Source organism: Colobus angolensis, unplaced genomic scaffold (assembly GCF_000951035.1).
Source record: "Colobus angolensis palliatus isolate OR3802 unplaced genomic scaffold, Cang.pa_1.0 Scaffold79, whole genome shotgun sequence".
Classification (NCBI taxonomy): domain Eukaryota; kingdom Metazoa; phylum Chordata; class Mammalia; order Primates; family Cercopithecidae; genus Colobus; species Colobus angolensis.
Window position 1 is genome coordinate 5,810,518 of NW_012121709.1, and position 24,641 is coordinate 5,835,158.

Below are 24,641 nucleotides of genomic sequence, written 5' to 3' on the forward strand. Positions count from 1 at the left end.
TGGGAGGCTACTGAGGGCAGGCATGTCTTATAAAGCACCGCAGCTCCAGTACCTACTACCTCCTGGCTATGCTGGATGAATGACTGGACAAGTGAACGAATGGATACACCAATTATTAACAAAGTCATTTCTGAACATTTTGATCAGGGACACAGATCTTGATCCTCTATGACTAAGAAAGAATCTTCAAAGTTGATACACATGTCACCAGTATTGGGCCCAACAAAACATCTTCTCTGTCAAAATTAGGAGCTAAATGTCAAGGCTCTCAGATGCAATTTCATAAATTATTTCAACTAGGCAGCTTGGAAGAATTAGACTATGGATTTTATTGGTTCTCCATATTATATGTTAATACTCTTTTTTGGCAGCCTGAAAATGACATTTCTGTTTCCAGCCAATATCACCTCTTTCTCTACTTAGCAAACATTGATATATTTTTTTCCTGAGTTGTTAATTTCAGGTTGCAATTTCCATCCCTGTTTGGTGTATGCATGTGGCAGTCTGTTTGCTTCAGAGATTGAGAAATAAAATCCTCTGGGTGTCAGAAGAGTTTTGGGTCACCCATAAGTCTGTTTCCTCCCAGCATAGCTGCCAAGACCACACACCTTTTTAGAGAATAAATGTAGTAGCCAGGAAGTGACAGAGATGGGGCTGCACCAAAGTCTATAGGATTCCAGAGTGCTATGCAGTTCTGACTCTGAGATGGGAGGAAAGAGAAATTGATTTGGTATGGCTCTTTCTGGGAATAGTTCAGTGGTTCCCAGTCCTGGTTCCATAATAGGATTGCCTGGAGGTAGGTAGGTAGGCAAGTAGATAGATAGATAGATAGATAGATAGATAGATAGATAGATAGATACATACATACATACATACATACATACATCATACATACATACATAATACATGATTATATATACACATATAATACATGATTTTATATATATATATATGTATGTGTGTGTATATATATATATATATATAAAATCCACCCCAGATGGACTGATTCAGGATCTTTTGGGGTGGAGCGTGGAGCCCAGGCATCACTTAGACTTCAAAAGCTCCCAGGTAATTCTAATGTTCAGCCAAGGTTGCGAACCACTGGAAAAACTGAAGACACTCATTTTGATTCAGTAAAGGAAAAAAACTCTCATTTTCATTAAAATTCACCTGAAAAACTATTTGCCCCTCACATCCGCTTTGCATTTTTCTGTTTACAAAACACTTTCACCTACATGGTTTAATCTACTGCCTGAACTCTGTGGGATGGGCAGCAGCATGCCCGTTCTACACAGCAGGAAGCTGAGGATCACAGAACCCAAGTGATTTGCCCAAAGCCATTCAGTACCAGGATGGCAAACTAGGTCTTCTAACCTAAAATCCAAGAAGCTTTCCTGAAATGAAAGGACCAGCGATATTTAAGTCACTTAAAGGAGGCCATGGCCATTCATCTCCCATAAAGGAATGAGATTAAGGGTCCTGGTTTTGAGACTTGACCCCAAAGGACATTCATTCTTTCTATGGTTGACCAAAGGCTTTTACTAGGCTACTGAAACAGTAACATGGAGCCAAATGTCAAATTCAGACTGGATGGGGCAGAAAGAGGCCAAGATGTACTCCTTAGAGACCATTCTGAGATAAAGTGAAGGCTTCTGGAGTTGCAAAGCAGGGGCCGTGAAGGCTGGATGGTGTTCTTCTGTCACCAGCAGCCCCATCTGCCTTCAGACAGTGAATGTGCTGAGGCTTTAATTCTGGTTGGTTTTCTTGAGTGGGTTAAACCGATCCCCCTGTGATCTTGTTTGAATTACTGATTTGCTTAGCAAACACTTTCTCTATAAATAATGAGTAAGTAAACTCCAGCCTGCTGCTGATTGCTGATAAATTATTATGAGTTGGGAGTTAATGGGGTATAAAGTAGACAGTGAGCAGCCCCCACCCCCACTCCTATTGGAAATCAGGCTGAACTACCTCAGGGCCTGCTAAATTGGCACTTTCTCTCCCTGTCCCCATGGCCCAAGCCTATCCTCTTCCCCCCTATTTATATCATCTCCCAGACTGAGATAAAAAGCCACCCTCCCTTGTCATCTTCCCAGGGTCTTAGACCTCTACACTCATCAGCAGCCTTGAGTTCCACAAAAGTTACATCCAAAGGGAAGGAAACCTGCAGGAAAAGACAATTCTGATTATTTTAGTCATGGTGCCCGTATTTTCCTTTGAGGGGGAGTCTGTTTTATGTTTATATCTGGGAATGTGATCCATAGATGTCCAGTTTGCTAAAATTCCCATCTACTGATGCTCCCCTAGACTTATTTGTTGTTGGCGCTAAACACGTGATACCTGAATGATGCTGACCACAACCTTTCCATGCTACCGGCCATCATGCCTTGCCTCAAGGAGTTGGCTTTAATTGTGACACACTGCCTGCTTCCATCACATCCCAGAAGAAAAGCCCCACTCACGAACTTCTAGCACCTGGGATTGCATGTCAGAGAGTAAGATTTCGACAATTATTTGCTGAATAGCTACGTGGCTAGAGTAATGATGGGTGAGTGGATGGGTGCACGAATGGATAGGTAGGAGGGTTGGAGAGTGCAAAGATGAATGGATGGATGGATAGATGGATTGATTAATGGTGATTAGACAGGTGGGTGGGTGGGTAGGTGGATAGCTGGATGTTAAACAGATAGATGGAGGAAAGGGTAGGTGAATGAATGGGTGGATGGCTAGATTAATGATGAGTAGATGGATAGGTAGGAAGTGGATAGGTGGACTCACAGGATGAATGGGTAAATGGATAGGTGGATGTTAAACAGATGGATGGATGAGAGGGTGGGTGCATGGGTGGATAAATGAGTGTATGGGTAGGTTAATGGTGGGTAGGTGGATGGGTGGCTGGATAGATGGTTAGTGTTTAGGTAAACTGACAGATTGAATGGGTAGATGGATAGGTGGATGTTAAATAGATGGGTGGATGTGAAGGTGGGTAGATGGATAGATGGGTGGATGGATGTTGAATGAATGAATGGATGAGAGGGTGGGTGGGTGGGTAGATGGGATGGATGAGTGGATGGATGGCAGGTGGGTTTATATTGAATAGACGGATGGTTCAGAGGGTGACGGGATGGGCAGGGGGACAGGTAAGGGGTCTGGGGGATATAAGATGGTTGAATTGATAAGAGGATGGATGGATGAGTGGTCATTCACTTCTGAGGGTTCAGCTTAATTCAAACAGGTCCAGACAAGGAGGTACATGGCCCAGCTAAAGATGAAGCAGATAATGTTATAATCATTTCACAAACAAGAAAACAGAGCTAGAAGGTTGAAAGGCTTATCTAGAGTCACATAGTGGTAGAAGAAGAACTTGAACTCTTAGCTCCCTCCTCCTTCCATCCCCTTCCCTCTTTGTATTCAGCATCTGATGGAAGGCCCAACCCTCCAAATACCAGGCAAACAGCACCATGTTTTCACCTCCAATTCAGGAGCCAGATGGTGAGGTAAGGCCAGGGATAGGCCAGAACCAAGGCTGGAAAAGGGACAGAAAGAAAGAGAGCAGGGAGGTGGGAGAGCACACAAACACTACAGAAGGAAGGGCTACAAGGCCAGCTGAGCCTAGCAACTGCAGCTTATTGACAAGGTAGAATAATAATCCACTGAGCTTCAGTGCTGTGTCTCTAGCTATGAGAGCTGGTCAAAGGCAGCCCTTGTTGCTCAGAGAGAGATCAGACCCGGGGAACTGAGATGCTCTGACAGTCCTCAATGGTCTACAAACACTTCCAAACAAGTCCACCGAGAATCCTTGATCTGTGCCTCCCAGTCCCGAAGGGCTGTGCTAATAACAGCCGTGGAGGGACTGGCCTCAGCTGGGGAAATGCTGAGGATGCTTGTGACCCCCTCCTTTGCCTTTGAAGATACCTGATCTGTTCCCTTCTCGAGGTTCCTCTCAGTCTTTTAAACACCTAGAAGAAACAATCTTCTTTTGAAGAGGACTCAAAGTCAAATCTTTTGATTTAAAGCAAGAGTGACTTCTCAGCTGTACACCTTCTACTGCCATCAAAGGGAGAAGATGACAAGAGGGCTGGGGAAAGGGGCCTCTGCTTCTCATCACTCAGTCTCAGAGCAAAGACAGACACCTCCCTGGAGACCACTGAAGGACTTGAGTACCAAGAATGGGGGCGCTGACTGTGGGTCCCCTCAGTTGCAGTTCTAACTTTAAATGTTGGTCACCTACACCTACCAACTCAAGAAGAAAGTTCTCCTCAGCAATAAGGTGCTTATGTATACTTGCTTTGACAACAGCAGGCCTGAGCCCAAATCCTAGCTCTATCATTACCAAAAGCATCAAGCCCACCTGATATATGGAAAAAATCAAAGTGCTTAGAACAGTTCTGGACACATAGTCAGTGCTCATAAACTATTACTATTACTACATGATTTAAAAGATTATTCCACATTTCTGTAGTCTTGGTCACTTTATGAAGAATTTTCGGTTTTGCCTAACCACCTAGAGAAATACAGACTGTTATCTCTGTGTTATAAATGAGAACAGTAAGGCTCAGAGAGGTGAAGTGGTTTTGCCCAAGGTCATACAGCCAGCAAATGACAAGGCTAGAACATTCATCCAGGACATCCAAGTCCATAGCCAATATTCTTTCTACTGCAGCACAGGACAGGAGTGTTGTATTTACTTCATCTCCATTAAGTACCTGTGGTGCAGTGCTAGCAGTAACAATATCTGCAACAGGCCGGGAGCAGTCGCTCATGCCTGTAATCCCAGCACTTTGGGAGGCCAAGGCGGACAGGTTGCTTTGGGTTCAGGTGTTTGAGAACAGCCTGGGCAACATGGAGAAACCCCATCTCTACTAAAATTACAAAAATTAGCCAGGCGTGGTGGCACATGCCTGTGGTCCCAACCACTCAGGAGGCTGAGACTGGAGAATTGTTGGAACCCAGGAGGCAGAGGTTCCAGTGAACTGAGATCGCACCACTGCATTCCAGCCTGGGTAACAGACTGAGACCCCGTCTCAAAAAAAAAAAAAAAAAAAAAAAATCTGCAACAACAGCAGCAGATGTCAACGCTAATCTAGCACTTGATGTGTGCCAGGCACCATTTTCAGAGCCTTATGTCTATTAATTCATTTAATCTTCACATTTATCCCACCAGGTAGGGACTTTTAGACTATTACTACCTCCATTGAACAGATGCAGAAACTGAGGCTCAGACAGTCTAAGTGATTACCAAGACAAAAGAAAAACTTGTGTTAGCAAATCTGCCGAAAGTTCAATTACTCAAGACCCCAAACAACTAGCAAACCAAGAATTCCCCTACAGACTCTTTTGGTGACCACTTGGCTTCTGTTTCCTGATGATCCACAAGGCCAGGCACTGGTGGACACACAGGTGCTCATCTCTGATGTGGAAGAACAGTTCTTTGCAGTTTGAAATTTCTATAAGGCAGAAAATTCTTACAAACTTTACTTTATACCCAAGAGTAAGAGAAGTGGCCAGACTACAGCAGTGACCTGTGAAATTCATCTTGGGAAGGCATGCAGAATAGCCAAAAAGAATAACCAAACAAAGATTTTATGCACTCTTTAAGATGACACAGTACAGCCTGGCAGGGTTAGGACTCAAGCTCTGAAATCAGAGGTCAAGGTTATGCCCTGGCTTAGCCTGACACCAGTTATATGTCTTTGGACGAGCCGCCTTACCTCTCTAATCCCCAGCTTTCTCATCTGTAAAACAGGGATAACGATTTTAAAAAGCAGTATCTACAAAGTTCTTAGCACAGGGCTTAGTGTGTACAATGAATCTGTTGCTCAGTGAATCTGTTCCCTTTTATAAATATCCAAGTGCCATTTCACAAGGAAGCCCTCTTTCATATTAAAAATGATTCACCCAAGTGACCAACTTCCCTTCCTTATTTTTAAAGGACAGTGGTGGCAAACAACAATGATTCATTTGGAAAACAATACTGCTCAGTCCCCAGAGAGGACATGTCTCCTGGAAGTCAATGCATTTCCTGTCTCAGCGACCCCACACTGCCATTCTGGTGAATTTTAGCTCTTTCCTGCTGCGAACTGTTGCTGGGAAAGGATCTTCTAGTTCTGTCCTTGATCCCTCCAATGACTCTGATGACTGAAATAGTCCCACTAACCTGGTTCAGAGGGTAAAGAGCTCTACTCCCAACTGAACCCTAGCCCTACACTGGAAATGTACATGGTATGCAATTACAGGTTGAATTGTCAAATTACAGGTTGAGCTGTCAAATGTCACTGGGCAGGTGGATAAAGGAAGTCTGTATGCAGTGATAAAACCACAGCCTAACAAGATGTTAAGGCTGCAAGAATTCTGAGGGACACTTTTCTAGTTGCATCCCATTTGTCCTTGCAACACCAGCCTCTAAGCTGCTGACCACTCCCCTTGCTGGACACTGAGTGTCCCAAGCTTCCATGAAAATACCCTCTCCTGGTTTTCCTCAATTCTCTGGTTCCTATCAGTCTTCCTTGCAGGAATGCTCTGTCCTCTTCTCTTCTCAGCTTCTTCTTTCCCCCCACCAAGCTTCTGGTTCTCAAAGTGGGGTCCCCAGACCTACAGCATCCGTATCACCTGGGATGACTGTTAAACATTGTTAAAAGTCACATTCCCAGGCCCCTCCCAGACCTACTGAATGAGAAACTCTGGGGGTAGGACCCAGTAATCTGTGTGTTCAAAAGCCCTCCATGAGCTTCTGATGCACGTTTCAGTGTGAAATCCATGTCTTCTAATACCTTCTAATGCCCATGCTTTCTAATGCCACCCAGCATGGATGGCTCCCAGGCTAATATCTCCAGTCTAGAACTCACCTCTGAACAGTGAGATATCTAAATGTCTACTTAACATCACCTCTTAATAGACTTAGACTTGGAGGCACCTCACATTCAACATCCCCAACCAAAATCTCTTGATTTTGCTTCCTGAGCCTAACTTCAGTAGCCTGGTTCCAACCTGCCATCATGTCCCACCTTTCCCTCTTCTATTTTCTTCCAGCGACACCAGAAGGCCAAACATTAACAGAACCTTGCTGCCCATAGGCAGAAGGGATTTCTGGGCACTGGACATCTAGACAACACAAAAAAGGAAACACTAAATACAGTTTCTCTTGGAGGAAAATCTCTCCTAGGATTTCTGCAGTTCACTGCCCACCTCCTCCCCCGCAAAAAAAAAAATCAGTGAGCACCTACTTTGTGCAGGTGCTGTGTTTGAGTCTGGGGATACTGAGTCATTCTGTCTCTCTGCCCTCCCTCCATCTCGTTTCCCTCTTCTGCCAAACAAATTCTTATTTCACAAAGATATATGCTCTCAATGCATATATTAATACATCTATTGATTTTCCTCTTGCCAGTCATTATCAAGATTTATTTATCCTCACAGCTCCCCATTGATTGAGGAAAGCAGTATTCCAGTGGTCAATCAATCCTGATATACTTCATGACAAGGAGTCAATATCTATTTATTATTTGATTTATGGACTTAATTATCTTAAACATGATCAGGCAGGGGACAAGGCCAAAGTTGAGCAGTGACCAAGCAACTGGAGCCAGGCTGGGCTCCAAACCAAAGCCTGGGGCCCAGCGAGTTTCTGAACAGCGCAGACACACTGATTTTGCTCTGCCCACCCTCACCACCCCAGCATCTGCCGCTGAGGAAAGGGAGGGAAAGGAGCAAGAGGCAGGGTTTCAATTTGTGCCTGCTGCCAACTCAACAAGTCACAAGCCAGGCAGGTTTGGTGGTTTGGACAGTGAACCTGATTTGGAGGTAGGTCAGTTGTCCTCCCCAGGGAATGGGACCCAGCAGTGGGGAGTTCCTAAGATGTCCGTGGACCCTAAGAAAGTGGGATGGACTCAGGCACAGCTAGGAAGGGAAAGCTAGGAAGGGAAAGGGAAAGAGGGTGGTTGGATACAAGCTTCAGTATGAATCAGACAGTCTCTTCCTAGCTTATGACCTTGGGCAGAATCATAATTAAAAGCTGATTCCCTGCAATCTGACCAACTGGCATGCATTACTGGTTTTTCTGTCTTTTGAATCCCTTTCATGATTCCTTGAAGTAGGTACCGTTCAATTCCCCCATTTACAGACAAGGAAATGGATTGCATGGTACCTATTTCAGAGAGTGGTTAATTACAAAGTTGTCTCCCTATGTAAAGCTGTCCCCATGCTCCCAAATCTTTGTTTAACCACTGCCTGCTGGCAGTACGGAGGAAACCGTCCCTTTGCTTTCTGGAACACATGTTAAGGGCCCGATGTTGCCCACACTTGCCTTCAAAACATGCAAATGCAGCTGGCTATTTTTAACGTTGGTAAATAGTGAAAGCTGTTGAAAATGCCTTCGTTTCCAAAGGCCTGCCAACTCCCTGTTGCTTTCCCCTAAGGGAGGCATGCCAAAAATCTCTTAGAACCTAGGGCATTAAAGCCTGCATTTGTTCCTGCTAATATCTTATTAGGAGCAACACTAACTGTCCACACCATTTTTGGAGGAGGGGAATACATCAACAACCCTACTGCAAGCTCTCTTAAGAAGAGGGAATGCCCCAAAGTAGTCTTTATAAAATGCAAACCAGACTGTGTCCCTCCTCTAGTTTAATCCCTGGGTGGCTCCCCTGACTGCCTTTAGGAGAAAGGTTCAAGTTCCTCAGCCTGCCTTGAAAGGTCCTTTAAGATCTCTCTGGTTTCTCTATCTCTCTCTCTCTCTCTCTGTTTTTTTGAGACAGGGTTTCACTCTGTTGCCCAAGCTGGAGTGCAGTGGTATGATCATGGCTCTCTCACTGCAGCCTCAGCCTCCCGGGATCAAGCGATCCTTCTGTCTCAGCCTCCCACGTAGCTGGGACTACAGGAGCACACCATCACATCTGGCTAGTTTTTGTAATTTTTGTAGAGATGGGGTGTCCCTATGTTGCCCAGGCTGATCTTGAACTCCTGGGCTCAAGAGATCTTCCACCTTGGCTTCCCAAAGTGCTGCAATTACAGGTGTGAGCCACTGCGCCTGGTCGGATCTCTCTAGTTTCATATTTCTTGCTACTCCCCATATATATCCTCTATTCCAGCTCTTGCCCCTTCCCTGGCCTTGCTACCTCCTACCTCTAAGCCTCTGCATATGCTGTCCCCTCCATTAGGGATGTCACTCCCTTCTTGTCCATCTGCCTAATTACTTGGTTGGATAAGGGGCGGGTTCCAGGTCCCTGTGTACCCCTGGGATCTTATTGCAGAGATCACAACACCGTTGAGAATCATCCAGTTAATTTCCTTGTCTGTGAGCTCCATCAAGGGCAGACATCATGCCTTCCTCTCTCTATTCCCATCATCAGGCACGCCACCCTATACACAGTAAGTGAGTGGGGCAAATACTCCTTTATTGCATTGTTATAACTTACATCACATACTTGGCATCTCTTTTCTTTTCATCACTGTTACTTCTCCCACATTCTATAGTCATCCCTCCAGTGCGTACTATATTTTCCTTAAGTCTACTCATTTCTCAGTGATTCTAAGTAAATGGCACCATTCATTGTCTGCTGCTACACTTGCCTAGAGGAGTAGACTGTGCTAATGCATGTGAATGTATTTTTGTAAACTTATTTATCCATTCAACAAGTATGTATGGAGGACGTAGTATTTTGGGGGCTGGGGATACAGAGGTGAGTCAAATAGCTGAGATCCTTACTTTCCTGGGGCTTATGTTCTAAGGTGGGGGAGGGGATGCAGGGGAAAAAGTAAGTGAGCAAACATAGAAGAGTAAAATAATTATTATCTTATGTTGAGAAGCACCTTGATGAGAATAAAATGTGGGCCAGGCACGGTGGTTCACGCCTGTCATCCCAGCACTTTGGGAGGCTGAGGCAGGCAGATCACTTGAGGTCAGCAGTTCGAGACAAGGCTGGCCAACATGGTGAAACCCCGTCTCTACTAAAAACACAAAAATTAGTCGGGTGAGGTGGCACATGCCTGTAATTCCAGCTACTGGGGAGGCTGAGGCAAGAGAATTGCTTGAACCCAGGAGACACGGGATGCAGTGAGCTGAGATTGTGCCACTGCACTCCAGCCTGGGTGACAGACCGAGACTCTGTCTCAAAAATAAAATAAAACACAGCAATGAAATAAGAAGAGACAGAGATGCGGGAAGCTGCACACTGGGAACAATTTTGGGTTGGCTTTCTGACTTCATGCTTCTCTGGTTGCCTCCACCATCCAGCCACTTCTTCTCGGTCCCCTTGCAGAATTTGCCATCTCAACTGGGCCACAATACTGCAGGTGTTCTGGGCTTCAGGTGCTCTGGGCTTCATCCTCAGGCAACCCTCCTCTTTTCCCCAGATGACCTCAGCTTCAGCAGAAGTCCATGACTTCCATCATCACGTCTATGCAGATGACTCATACATGGTTATTTCTAGTCCCAACCTTTCGTCCAAGCGTGAGACCAGGATATCTAGCTCCCTACTCAAGATCTCCCTCTTGATGGCTCAAAGCTTAGAGGTTCAGTAACTTGGCCAGCGTGCAAGCCAGGAGCACAGCTGGGACACAAATCCAAGTAATCAAACTGCAGCCACTGACTCCTATCATTTGATATTATAATAAACACAAAACACTTGCTGTTTGTTATGTCAAAGATGTTTTGGCACCTGAGCGAAAATACATGACTTCTACGATTTGCTGCTACCATTATTATTATTGTTGTTATTATTATATCATTCTTATTATAGCATCATTTTATAGGATGATATTATTATAGCATCATTTTATAGGAGATAAAAGTTATTGAGCATTCCAGTCACAGGAGGCACTATGCTATAGTCTTTTCATATACATCTCTAATTCTTATCACCATCTTGCAAAGAGATAAATGTTATCCCCATTCTATATGTGGAGAAACTAAGACAAGCAGGAGTGAAGACATTTGCAATAGACCCAAATGCCATAGGGGAGTGTTCCATACATATATTATTTAGTGAATATAGCAAGTCATGAAACAGGGCTGCTGGTGTGAGTCTATTGCTCATGGTAGAAGAAGATCTATCCATAAAGATGAATGTGTGTCTCAGAGCTCCTAGCTGTTCATAAGCCCACTGTTTTCCTCCTGGGAATACAGTTAGCTATTTTCCAGCCTTCTTTGCAGTTACGTATAGCCAATGGACTCAGCACCAGCCAATGGCACATAAGTGAAGTGATGTGTACCACTTGTAGGAGGCTCACAGACCACCCCCCCTCCCTGCATGGGATGTTCCATGCCCCTTCCTTTTTCCCCAGCTAGAGGCAGAGGACTGTACAGCTTAGAAGAAGACAAATCCAAAAGATGGACAGGGTTTGGATCCCCCCATACATGGAGAAAAGCCACCTACCATCCAAAAACTTGCATCTTAGACTATTACATGAACAAGAAATAAACTTATATTGTGTTAAACCACTTCATGTTTTAAGGCTTATTTGTTACAACAGCTACCATTACCCTGACCAATACAAAGTGTGAAATTACAATTCTGGGACAAATGCCTGGACGGATATACACTAAGATGTTAATGTCATTCTCTCTGGCTGGAGGCAGTATGGGTGAATTTCATTTTCTTCTTTCTGCTGATCTGCATTTGCAATTGCAAACAAGTCATTCGCTTGTGTAAAAAGATACACAATGTTTTAAAGTGATGACAGATGTCACACGTGCTAATTCAGGATCTTTGAGATTCGAGGAAAGGGGTGGCCAGTGGTGAGGTCTTCAGCCACGCAAATCCTCTGCTGCTCACTGGATGGATTACACAGGCGTATGCAATGTACATGAGATGATGCTGATAATAATAATGATAATGATGCTGTACATTTATAGCGCTTCCTTCACAAAAGTCCCAGGGTGCTTTACATTTCAGCACAATTAAAGGCAGCCACAGACAAAAAACCTTTTCAGCTGTGCTTTATAAAGGGAAAGCGATTCAGCTTTTTGAACATAAAAGGAAGCCGATTCCACTCGATGATGGGGATGGCATCTTCATGTGCTCAGGCCCCCCAACTCCTGTATGTTATATTTAGGACAATCAAACTGGCCTGAAGGGAAACAAAAATCAGACCACAACTACAGGAGTTACAGAAAAAGCAAGTTGAAATCTCATCCAGGTATTGCGTTACCATCTTAACAGAAGGCAGGGTTCTCCATGCGTCTGTCTGTCAAATATAGCAGCTTAGTGCTATTATATTTGAAAGCATGGAAAACAGGAACTGATTTGGAGTTGGAAATAAATAATCTAGGAAGTAGTTCCTGATATTTACTGGATTTAAAATGCTGTGCAAATGAGGCCCTAAGGGATTTCATTACTACCTTGTCCCTAGGAGATGAGTAAGTGCTGGATATTTCATGCACGCAGGCAACAGTTAACCTCACATAACTGAGAAGCTGCCTCTCAGACTGGGAACCCAGCAAGGGGATTGGTGACACACACCAAATGAGAAATTTTTAAAATCATCCTGGGGGGCATGGGGAAATCCAGTTCTTCCTTCCTCTTTTTTCCGGGGGCACGCAGTCTGAGCCCCTCAATTACGAGATGTTTAGGTCACGCCCCTCATACCTCGCCCCATCCTACCCCAGTCGCTGGGAAAGGATCCTGATGAAATTCACTGGTATCGTTCCTGAGAGCCCTACACAGGTGGAAATGGCAAAGTGACAGTCAGGATACCCCAGAGCCTTCTCTCTCAGCTTGTGCTCTTCGGTGCTGGGTTTCCGTGATGCCATCACTATTCTAACCCATATGCATTTTGACACATTGAACCAACCAGCTGAGTGCAAGAGGAGGTAGGATCTTGGCCATCAGGAAACCCCCAGAGTAGCGTGGGCAGCTTCCATTTAAAACCTTACGCGGGCTTCCCATTGTCTTAGGATAAAGGCCACATTCCTTTCTGTGGCATTCAAAGCCTTGCAATTATCTGGCCTCTGTAGCCCCTTTCCATAGCTCCTCAAATGTACCAATCTCATGCCTACCCCAGGGCCTTTGCACCTGCAGTTCTTCCACCTGAACTGCTCTTTCTCTGCCTCTAGGCATGGCCATCGCCTCTTCATCGTTAGATCCTAGCTCAAATGTCACTTCCCCTATGAAACCGGCTCTGAGCCCCTCTTCAAAGTAGCCCTCCCATCACTCTGACCCATCGACCGCCCTGTCTGTGGCCTTCACAGCACTTATTACAGTGTTTTAATGATCTTATGTGTTTGTTTAAGTTGTTATTGTCTGTCTCTTCCGGAATGCAAAGGCCACAGTACAAACTGTAGACACGGTGTTCTGAGTGTCTATCATGTGGTTTGGCACTGTGCCGGGGTCCGATGAATGTCTGTGGAAGGCACGTTAGTGGAATGTGCTAGCACTGAAGCTAACAGATGGCTCTCAGGCCCCCGGAGGTGCTGATACTGGGTCACGCTAGGCCCTCACCCATTGTGGACTCAGCTGCACACCTCTCAGTAGTGCCTGAGAGAAGAGGTTTCCAAGGTGTGCCCGAAGCTCTTGGCAGTCGTAAAGGCAGTTTGCTCCAGGTGGGAAGAAGGACCCGCTTTCTTTAAAGCAGCAGGTCTCACAATTGAGCATGAACCAGAATTCCATATAGGGCGTCTTAAAACCCAGCTTGCTGGACACACCCGCAGAGGTTCTGATTCAGCGGGGGAGGGTGGGAGAGAGAATTAGCATTTCTAACAAGTTCGCAGGTAAGGCTGGTTAGGGAACCCCATGATAAGAAGCACAGATTTAAATAATTTTAGAGTTCAACAAAAGTATTTGGGGAGTGGGGAAGGGGGTGAGGTGGGGGCTTCTGTGAGGGACTGTATGTTCTGTGAGTTCTGCACAGCAGTTTTGTGAGTTGCTAATATTTGTGGAATGAGTTTTGCAGGGAAAGATAGAGTATGTGCATTTCTTTGAGGGGATGTGGGAAAGAGAACAGGAGAGAAAGAAGAGAATCGGTGTGTAATTTAGGGTTTATATGGAAGAGGAGCAAGTGTGTGTGTGTGCACGTGTGCGTGCGCATGGTTATGCTGGTGCCACAGGAATTTACAGGGTATTGGAGAAGCACATAAACACCAGAAAATCAAAGCTACAAAAATGAAGCTCAGTTCTAATAAGCCAGTGGTTCTTACACTGTGGTGTGAACAAAATCCCCTGGCACTTACTAAAAAGGATAGCGGTCCAAGCTAATCGAAGTAGGATGGGCCTCCACCCTGAACTGTTATCAATTTCTCCGGGTGATTGTGATGTGACCAAACATGCAGAATCGCTGTGCCACAAAAGTGCTCACAGATGAAGCCCATTCCCCTTGACCCAGCTCTGGCAGCCACTGGCAAAGAAGGAAACTACTACTAGGCTAGTATTCAGAGAAACATTTGCTTATTCCCAGTTCTGCCAGTTATTTGTTCTATGATTTGGGCAAGGGCTCCCCCTGCCTTTCTGACCTCAGTTTTCTCACCTGTAAAATAGGCACAAGGATAAACAGGAGAACCTCATCATGCCTGGCCTGAAGAAAAGCACTTGCTGAAAGCTGCTGGAATCTGTGGCTTTTTTGGTTTATTTTTGAGGGCTCTGTCTTGGTTCTACCCCACAACCAGGGAACCGATTTCAGCAAAAAGGCTCACCCATGCCACCTAGCATGGCTTGGCTTCTGCTGGTTCAGAGCCTCACCCACTGTCAAAACAGCAACCCTAATATGGTGATCTTCATAACACAGGGTTTGCCAGTGTGGAGTCCCCTGCACTCTGGACGACGTCTTGGGGGCATTTTTGGTTGTCACAACTTGGGGCTTGGTGCTACTGGCACCTAGTGAGTAGAGGCCAGAGATGCTGCCAAATATCCTACAGTGCATGGGACAGCCCCCACCACAAAGGCTTTTCTGACCCCAAATAGCAGCAGTGCTGAAGATGAGAGATTGTGCTCTGGGGCAGGGCCAGGCACTGTTACTGTATTAAAAGCTCCCCTTCCTCCACCAGGCTTGAGAACCCCTGCTCTCTCCAGTCTTGCTCCTGACAGCTTCTCTACCGTCACCTTCTCCCCTTTGCCCTCACCTGCCACCATCACAGTCTTTTTTCTGGAATCTGCATTTTTACAACTTTCCTCTCCTATGACTCTGGCGCAGGAAGGTCCAGGTACAGGATCTTTGAGATGCTCCGTTCCAGACCTGTTCCCAGCTGCTTCTCAAACACAGCTTGTTATCAGACAAGCAAAGAATACTGTCAGAGTTGGCAGGACACTGCAACAAACATCCGCTTCCACCTGCTCATTTTACAGAAGGAGAAACTGAGGCCTGTGAAACCCTAGATAGCAAGGTAGAAGGGTGAGAGACACTTTCACTGGACTCTGTTGGCTTTCAGATTTCACTTGGAGTTTTTAACGTGAGTGATTGTGCAGACTGTCAATAGCTTTGCAATAATCCCATAATGACCCAATTGTGAAACAATTTAGCAATCCTGCTGCTAATAGCATTTGTGGCTATAGCAATTGGGTAACTAGTTGGTTATTATTCATTCCCCAAGAGCCACACATATTGCATTGCAAGGAAGCTAATCTTAGAAATACTTGTTAACTTCGACGATAATTACTAAGTAATTGGCTAGAATGTGCCATTGTGAATTGATCCAGAATATGCCAGGTAATTATCTGGTCTTATGTTCCCTGTAAAATAAATCTAGGGTCCAAAAATGGTTCCAGTTGGTTGGCTATCGTCCAACCATCAACCTCCGCCAGCCAATCGTGCGAATGCAAGTGATTAATCAAATTACTCAAATATTTGGTTTCAAACTGAACGTGCAGATAAGAAACCTGGAGAGCCAACAAGTGGACAGTGCTGAACAGAAAGAGGGATACACAGAGGCCCTCCCTAAGATAAATATATAACAACACAATAATATGGAATCAATGCCACTTCTTTGGGCCTCATCTGGCATCCTCACACAAAATACCAAAACACTTCAGAGACCAATTACACGTCCCAAAGCTGCAGAGTCTTTATCGTGGTGCCAGGAAAAGGCTGGGCTATTTGTGAAATCTGTAGGCAGTTATGGCGCTTGGGGAGGGGGGCTCAGAATTTTGTACATAATAGAAGAGGGCCGCAAATGCAGCTGGCTTGCAGGATGAGCAACACATTTTCATAATGACCACTCGTTTTTCAAGGATGGCTGCTGAGTTTGTCTATTTCCAACTTGCTAGCCTTTGAGAAGGGGCTGAGGGAGGCATGGGGATTAGGCTCCATAGATAATGCTGAACCGGGAGGCAGGAGGGTGGTGAGGAGCTGACCAGAAAGACGGGGTAAGAGCTTAAGATGGGAGCAATGGAGAGAAGGCCAGGGGTGGGGAAAAGACCACCCTTCAACCAGACTTGTGTATCCCAAGTAATAGGCTATTGACTGCTGCTAAAAGATGAGGATATATACCGGGTAAGAAAGGGAAGGAAAGGGAGCTAAGGGTCTCTCTGTAGTAGATTGCAGAAATAGCCACAGATTGTCCCCATCCGGCAGCCACGTCCTTGCAGCGGGACATTGCAGATCTTCCCATTCAAAAGTAGAGGCTGTGTCTCCATGCCTTGAATCTAGGGGAGAATAGGAGTTTCTTTGGCCAACAGATGTGGGTCGTGACCTCTCGCTGCACTTGGAAACCTGAGACCGCCATGAGAATGAGCCTGAGCTAGGCTGTTGGGGATATCCCCTGACAGTCTGCCAACCAGCACACACACAAATGAGGGCAACTAAGACTGACTATCCCCTTGTTGACCCAGAGCTGACCACAGCCAACTACAAGAGCCCAGCTACTCAGTCTGACTAAGCCCAGAACTGTCCATAGGATACAGAGAAACCACCAAGTTGTGGAGTAGTTACTCAGCAAAAGCTTACACTCAGAACAGCTCAGCCCCTGAAGATTACCTGGGCTGATTTCTTCAGAGCCACTTCTCTGCCTTGTGCAGCGTTGAGAACCACCATTTTTACCCTGATTTAAGGAGGCTTGGAGGCCCATCCCTAGATCCCCAATCTTTCACCAGCGCTTATCATTCAAAGCACCATCTGCATCATCTATGGATACAGAATATAATGCACCTTCTACCAATCACCAAGTTCTTATAAGTGGACTCAAGGAGGTTTTGTCTCACAAGGGAGGAGATCAAAGACACACCAGCTCTTCTCTGAGCCCACAGCATCTGCTCTGGGCCTGCTAAGATGCAAGACTTGTGCATTTGGGGTCTCACTGCTTGAGTTGAGTGGAGGAAGGAGAGAGCTCCTAACAGGCCCTTGGCATCACAGGTCATACTAAGAATGCCACTGCAGAGGCCAGTCCTAATGTTACAGGGGAGCCAGTGCCAGAGTTTAAAAACAAACCAAAGGATTGTTTCACAACTGTTTCATCAAAACCAAAGCTATTTTTCCCCCCAGTGCCTCAAGCCTCTGGGAGAGGCCAGAGAGCAAATCTGAGAAAGTTCAAGAAACATTTTCACAATGTTAGTTCTCTATGAACTATCCCTTTTGTGTACCCAAAGACCACAGATCCTGGATATTCCAAACCACAATGGTAAAGACTGCAAACGTGCTCTGCAACTTTCATGAAAACCAGAAAAATAGTTATCAGAATCTTGGCTCGTGTGTGTCATCCCAGCACTTTGGGAGGCGAAGACGGGCAGATCACCTGAGGTCAGGAGTTCAAGACCAGCCTGACCAACATGGCAAAACTCTGTCTCTACTAAAAATAGTAAAATAGCCAGGCATAATGGTGCATGCCTGTAATCTCAGCTACTCAGGAGGCTGAGGCAGGAGAATTGCTTGAACCAGGGAGGTGGAGGCTGCAGTGAGCCGCGATCGCGCCATTGCACTCCAGCCTGGGCAAGAGGAGTAAAACTCTGTCTCAAAAAGAAAAATAATCTTAATCAGGGGTCTGCAGACTATGGCCCATGGGCCAAATACAGCCCACTCCCTGGGTTTGTAAATGAACTTTTATTGGAACACAGCTCTGCAATTTCATTTGCAGATTGTCTACAGCCGCTTTCAGACCACAGTGGCTGAGCAGAGTAGCTGCTACAGAAACTGTACAACCCACAAAGCTGAAAATATTTACTATCGGGCCCCTTACAGAAAAAGCTGGCTAACTCCTGATTTAGTCGAATATACTCATTTCACATATGGAGAAAGTGACTCTTTGAGAAGCTGTTACACAAATACTTGGAATACAGGGGGAGCAAGACCCAATGTTTCTGATTCTCCATTTAGTACTCTTTGGTTTCGCTAAAGAGTTTTAGCATTAAAAGTATTTTCTGGGTTTAGGCGTGGTGGCTTACAGGCCTGCAATCCTGGCACTTGGGAGGCCAAGGCAGGAGGACTGCTTGAGGCCAGAAGTTTGAGACCATCCTGGGCAACATAGCGAGACCTCATCTCTACCAAAAAATTAAAAAATGAGCCAGGTGTGACAGCACACACCTGTAGTGCCAGCTACTTGGGAGGCTGAAGCGAAAGGATCTCTGGAGTCCAGGAGTTCAAGGCTGCAGTGAGCTATGATCATACCACTGCATTTAAGCCTGGGCAACAGAGGGAGAACCTGCCTCTAAAAAAACAAATAAATAAATTAAGTATTTTCTGGACTGTTAAGTCTTAAACCATGTAAGTCAACTGTACATGGTAGAACTGGAGATGGTCTATTAACCAGAGTGGTCAAGTAAGCAGAAAACCATTTCTCAACCATGCCAGAAGCAGAGTTTTGCCAATCCCTGGGTGGGAGCCCAGGTGGAACTGACCTGGTGATGATGGCCAGGTGAGGCGGGCTCATGCAGGCGCCCATGAAAAGCACCACGTTCTCGTGCCGCGTCTGCCTGTAGGCCATCACCTCCCGCTTGAAGGCCTTGAGCTGGTCCTCGTTGTCCCTCTCAATGTCAATCAGCCGGATGGCCACCTCGCCGTGCCAGCGGCCGTGGTACACTTGCCCAAAGCGGCCCTTTCCAATTAGTTCACCGATCTCCAGCTGCTCAAAGGGGATGTCCCACTCCTGAAGGAAGATGCTGGTCTGGCTGGCCTTGCGTGGGAAGCTCCGGGCCGAGAGGAGGGACAGATTCATCTCCTCGAAGTCATCCTCTGACTCCTCGGCCTCATCGTGGACCTCTTCATTCTGTGGCCGGAGTGGGAGAGAGGTCAGAATTGGGTTTGCCACTGCCCCAGCCTCCCTCATGGTCCTGCTGGGTCCCGTGTGCATGCATAGGTCTGGCCACATCTCTACATGCATCTGGAGCTGGTGCAGACACATGTTCCTCTGTTTCCCCAGGTCTAGAATCTGGTCTAGAATCATACTACAGTGAAGGTGCTGAAAGGGAGATCATGATCATCCGCCTCTCTTGTGCTAAATGGGGGGATACTGAGGCTCAGAGAGAAGTGTTATGGGGATCACCCATTCCAGTTTGCTGGAATCTTCCTGGTTTTAGCACCGAAAGTCCCATGTGTTGCCCTGGGAAGTGACTCACTCCAGGTCATGCAGCCAGGCAGAGGAGGGACTAAGATCCAGGTCTCTGGACTTGAATATCCGAGGCCCTTCCTATTCTTCCATAGTCTTTTGGTTTGGCTGTTTATGTGCATGTGATAAAGTTGACAGGCTAGAAAGGCTAAAACAACGGGTACACCGTGCATCTGCATGTAACACGTGACAACTGCCAACACGGAGTATCTTTTGCTTCCCCCAGGGAATTTGGAATTGATGATTCAAAAATTGGGAGAAGTCAGAGCTACAAGCTAGATGTTTGAGGCTCCTACAGCAGCTGGGAAGGTAGGAGACATGAGAGTGAGGGGTTACAGTACGGGCTTAACAATCAGACAAAGCGAGCTGAAATCTGGCCTCTGTGTGACCTTCAGCCAGTTGCTTTACTTCCCTGAGGCTGCCTTTCCTCATTGTAAAGTGGGGGTAAGAAAATCTGCCCCAGGGGCGGTGTGAGGTTTTAGATGAAGGCCTGATAAGTTCTTTGTACAGAACTGACCACCTGTATTAAACACCCAGTGGGAGGCCCGAGAAAGTGCAGATTCCTGGGCCCCACCCAGCACTATTGAATCAAAATATCAGCAGGCCAGGACCAGGAATCTGCATTTTTGCCATGCACACCCACATGACTCAGGTATACTTCGGCGTGACTACCACTAGAGTTAAATGCTCAAGGCGTAGGGACCTACCTTATCAGCATGATATCTAGGGGTGCTTTGGGGTGAATTGCCTCTTGGATTCTCCTGCAGGATTGTAGGAGCAGCAGGGGCCAGGGCCAGCAGGGATTCCCAGAGACCCTGGGACCTGATGAAACAGCCTGAGAAGGTGGCCTCTTGAGTGGGTACAGGTCTTCCTGACCCAGAATACCTGAGCAAACTGCCCCCCCTTGGCACACTCAGGAGAAACAATACAGGAGACATTAGTTTCTCCCAGGATCATATTTCAACAACCAAGATAGTCCCAGAAAAGAACACGATTTTCCTTGGAAGCCCTGACTCGATTCCTTTCAGTACAAGACACAGTGCAGTGGCAGAGCTGAGGGGCCAGGACTCCATGGTTTCCAGCCAGGGCATTTTATGTATTTCTGCAGCCGCTTAGGCAGGTGGGAAGAAGCCCCAGCGCATTCTCAATACTTCCAAGCCCGGCATCCCTGAGGCCCCCACCTCCTCCCACATCCTCTTTTGAAGGCAGCAGGGCACATCCCCCTCAGTAGTCACCCGGCCCTGAGCTGATCTTTCAACTAAGAATGCAAATCTCTTGACAATTTCCGCACAACTGGCTTTTCCATGATGTATGCCATATAATGGCCCATTAGGCTCAGTGCTAGGAGGGGCCACCGCTTGCTAAATGTCCCAGAGTTAGAACATCCATCGGTCAGGGCCACCACAGCCCCAATCTGACCCCAAGCCCTCTGCGTCATCCAAAACGTCAGTCGGCTTTGCCAAGTTCTGGGCAGCCCCTGGAAAATGTCGCTTCACTGCTCTCTGATTCTCACCTCGGACGTTGGCTCCACTTCAATTTGAAGTAATGGATTTCCTTCCAAGCTGTAAAGAAAGAAAAAGAAACGTGATCCCTAGGTGAAAAGGTAGGTCTGTATATTGAGTTTAGCTTTGTATGAAGAATCCTCAGATGGGAAGTCTTCACCACCAAGCCTTTATCTCACATTTCATTTCAACATGTGTGTCTGAAATAATCCATAACCTCTCCACACACACACACACACACACACACACACACACACACATGAAACACAGTGTGCAAGGAGCTTGTTTTAAGTTGATTTTCTGGGCCGCTCAGGGCTCATTTTTATTCATTGCTTTGGTTTCAAGTAATCTAGCAGCTTTCTTATAAACTGGCCTAAACGCCCTGGGTAGACAAGTCCTCAGAGCTCTATATGTTTGCCAGGAAAGAATTAATCAGATCTCCGAAGTTCACACAAATTTGGAATTTCTTGGAAGGATCTCAGTGTTCTTGTTTGTCTGTTCATTCATGCATTCATGCGACTATTGAATAGATGTGTGTGCCAGGAACAGTGTTAGGCCCTTGGAGGGATATAGAATTGAAACTGGCATGGCTTCTGACCTTAAGGAATATTGTGTTCCTACGGAGGGAACTAAAGCCAGTATGTAGATACTATGCAGAGAGGCTAAAAGTAACAAGGCCAAAAGTTAGGTATGAATTGGATAAATGGAGTGTGGTGGGAATTCCAAGATGAGAGAATTACTGGGTGTATTTAAAAGTTCCCAATGTTTGAGGTAGGCCTTGCCAATCACATGGAATGAGGACGTGTGGAATGAAAATAAAAAGACCATATTGAACTGGAAGACACAAGTGTGTGTGTGTGTGTGTGATGCATTCACAAGCTCATGAGCTGCAGTTCTGTTCTTAGTAAGCAAACATTTTGGGTATAGATGCTGGCAGGGTGTCACAGCGTGTTTGTGTGAGCACTGCATAGGTATTATGGGATGTGCTTTGTGCAGGGTTGTCTTGTGTGCATGTGAGTTGGGTGTACACACAGGATGTCGAGGGGGATGCTATATGCTAACGGTATAATTGGGTGTGCATTAGAGGTGTGAGCGGACTGTCAAATGCATGTGACATTTGACGTGTCATGGATGTTGGGCACAGTGTGCATTAGAGGTATGTTGCGGGGTTTAGACTTGAGGATGTGTACGTGTTTTTGAAGTGCAGCAGGGAGACAGAATGGGGCTGTTGAAGGCATGGAAGAGCTGAGACAGGTGAGAAAAAAGAATCACAATGAATACCCCACCCTCCTTTCCTATTTCCCCAGTAGATCCCCCCTTCCCCTCCTTATTTGGGGAACCTCCCGTATCCTGACCCTCAGATCGCAGGAAGTGGCTGACTCCACAGAGTCAATCCACTTGCTGGAAGGGGTCCTGGTGAGAGAGAGTCTGAAAGACCACGAGAACTAAAAGAAGGAGAAAGAAAGGTCAATCCCAAAGTGGCATTTGCCATGGTATTAACCAATTATTCACAGCACAGCCTGGGAAAGTGGAATGAACCTGCATGATGACAGCTGACATGCTGGGAACTTGATGCCCTGGGGGAGACTTGGCTGGGACAATGCAGCTGGAGTCCCTCCTCATGCCCCAAACCAAAACAGGCCACCCTCCTCTCTGCATCAAGGCGTGATTCCAGCAGCCAGGGCTATTCAACTATTTCCCTCTGCAAAGAGTTGCCATCACTCCAGGCACACTTAAGCAGATCGCAAGCAGCTATTGACTGTTTTTCGCTGGTACCTCTGGACTGTCAGTTAATAACCTGGAGTTCATCTTGCACAAATTGTAGAACTGGTTTATGTGAAGCAGAGAAATGATCCGGAGCTAGATGTCAGCACCATATCCCCCGGCAAGTTGCTACTCCTTTGATTTCAGAGATGTACCATGTAAGTCTTTAATAAAGTCCTTAAGACCAGTCAGAAAAGATGAAGCAGTTAGGGCACCCAGAAGAAAAACTAAGTAGGCAAAAGGTGAGTTGGGAAACTGATCAAATCCTAGCAAGCCCCAGGCTTCCATCACAACCAAAGAAGTTAAGGAGGTGACTTTGTGGTTATTACTTTTTTTTCTTTAGACAGAGTCTCCTTCTGATGCCCAGCTGGAATGCAGTGGTACGATCCCACCTCACTGAACCTCCACCTCCTGGGTTCAAGCAATTCTCCTGCCTCAGTCTCCCGAGTAGTCGAGTAGCTGGGATTATAGTTGTGTGCCACCACTCCTGCCTAATGTTTGTATTTTTAGTAGAGACAGGGTTTCACCAGGTTGGCCAGGATGGTCTCCAACTCCTGACTTCAGGTGATCCTCCCACCTCGGCCTCCCAAAGTGCTGGGATTACAGGCGTGAGCCACTGCGCCCGGCCAAGGTGACTTCACTTCTGCTGCACAAGCAATAAACCACCTGGAAAGAGGGTCTGTTTCTGAAGGATGCTACACACGAAGAGGTTCATTGCAGCATTATTTACAACAGTGAAATATGGGAAGCAATGTAAAATCCAGCAATAGGAAAATGGTTAAGAAAATTATTCTACATCATATGTCATTTTACAGCCATTAAAAACAATGTCGGACAGGTGTGGTGGCTCATGCCTGTAATCCCAGCACTTTGGGAGGTTGAGGTGGAAGGATCGTTAGAACCTAGGAGTTTGAGACCTGCCTAGGCAACATGGCAAATCCCTGTCTCTACAAAAATAAAAAAATAAAAAATTTGTTGGGTGTGGTGGCACACACCTGTAATCCCAGCTACTCGGGAGGCTGACCTGGGAGGATCACTTGAGCCCAGAAGGCTGAGGCTGCAGTGAGCTGTGATCGTGCCACTGCATTTCAGCCCTGGGTGACAGAGTGAGACTCTGTCTCAAAAAATAAACAAACAAAAACCAAGAACCAACAATGTCTATGGAGAGGCTAAAATAATATTCATAAAATGTGACATTCAGCATAAAGGTAACAAAGCAGGATAGTAACTGCTTGCATATCTTGTGGGTCATAACTATGTAAAATATAAATGGAAAGAACACACATAGAAGTTCTAACAGTGGTGAGATCATGAGCGATTATTTTGCCTTTCCCTTTTTAATGAATAGTCCAAATTTTCCAAAATTAGCTTATATTAGTTTTATAATAATATGAACCAGAGGTTAGCAAATTTCTTTCTGCAAAGGGTCATAGAGTAAATATGTTTGGCTTTGCAAGCCCCACAGTTTCTATTACAACTACTAAACTCTGCTGTTATACTGAGAAAGCAACCCTGCACAATACATTGTAAACAAATAGGCATGCTATGTTCCAGTAAAACTTTATATAAAAACAAGCAGGAGGTTGGATCTGTCCCATGGGCTATAGTTTGCTGATTCCTGGTATAAACCTATATGAGATTTTCAAAAGTTATTCCACATTCAGTGACATGGAATAGTTACCCTTTCATTAAGCCCTAGCTATTGCCTGGGGAAAGTTGTCTTCCTAATCATAGGGGTGTTATGGGTCCTTAGGAAACGGTCCAGCCCCTGGAAAATGCATTTGACAGGCAGGGGCAGAGACACAAGGCATAGCTGCTCGTGAGGAACAGCATTGCCTCTCTCTGCCTGAGCTCTTACGTTCTTTCTCTTTGCCTAAGTTATTCCCTGTGTCTCTCTGTACCCCTTGTACATCTCCCTCTGC

General features: G+C 45.9%; 1 protein-coding gene across 1 annotated transcript in view; it reads right to left on the bottom strand.

Moving 5' to 3' along the window:
- KSR2 (kinase suppressor of ras 2) overlaps positions 1-24,641 on the bottom strand; it is a 509,446-nt gene that overhangs the window by 36,476 nt on the left and 448,329 nt on the right. The window contains exons 12-13 of the mRNA XM_011928738.1: positions 20,967-21,015; positions 18,747-19,114 (exon numbers count right to left, since the gene is read on the bottom strand). Coding sequence (XP_011784128.1) covers positions 18,747-19,114; positions 20,967-21,015 — 417 coding nt within the window. The remainder of the gene's footprint in view (positions 1-18,746; positions 19,115-20,966; positions 21,016-24,641) is intronic.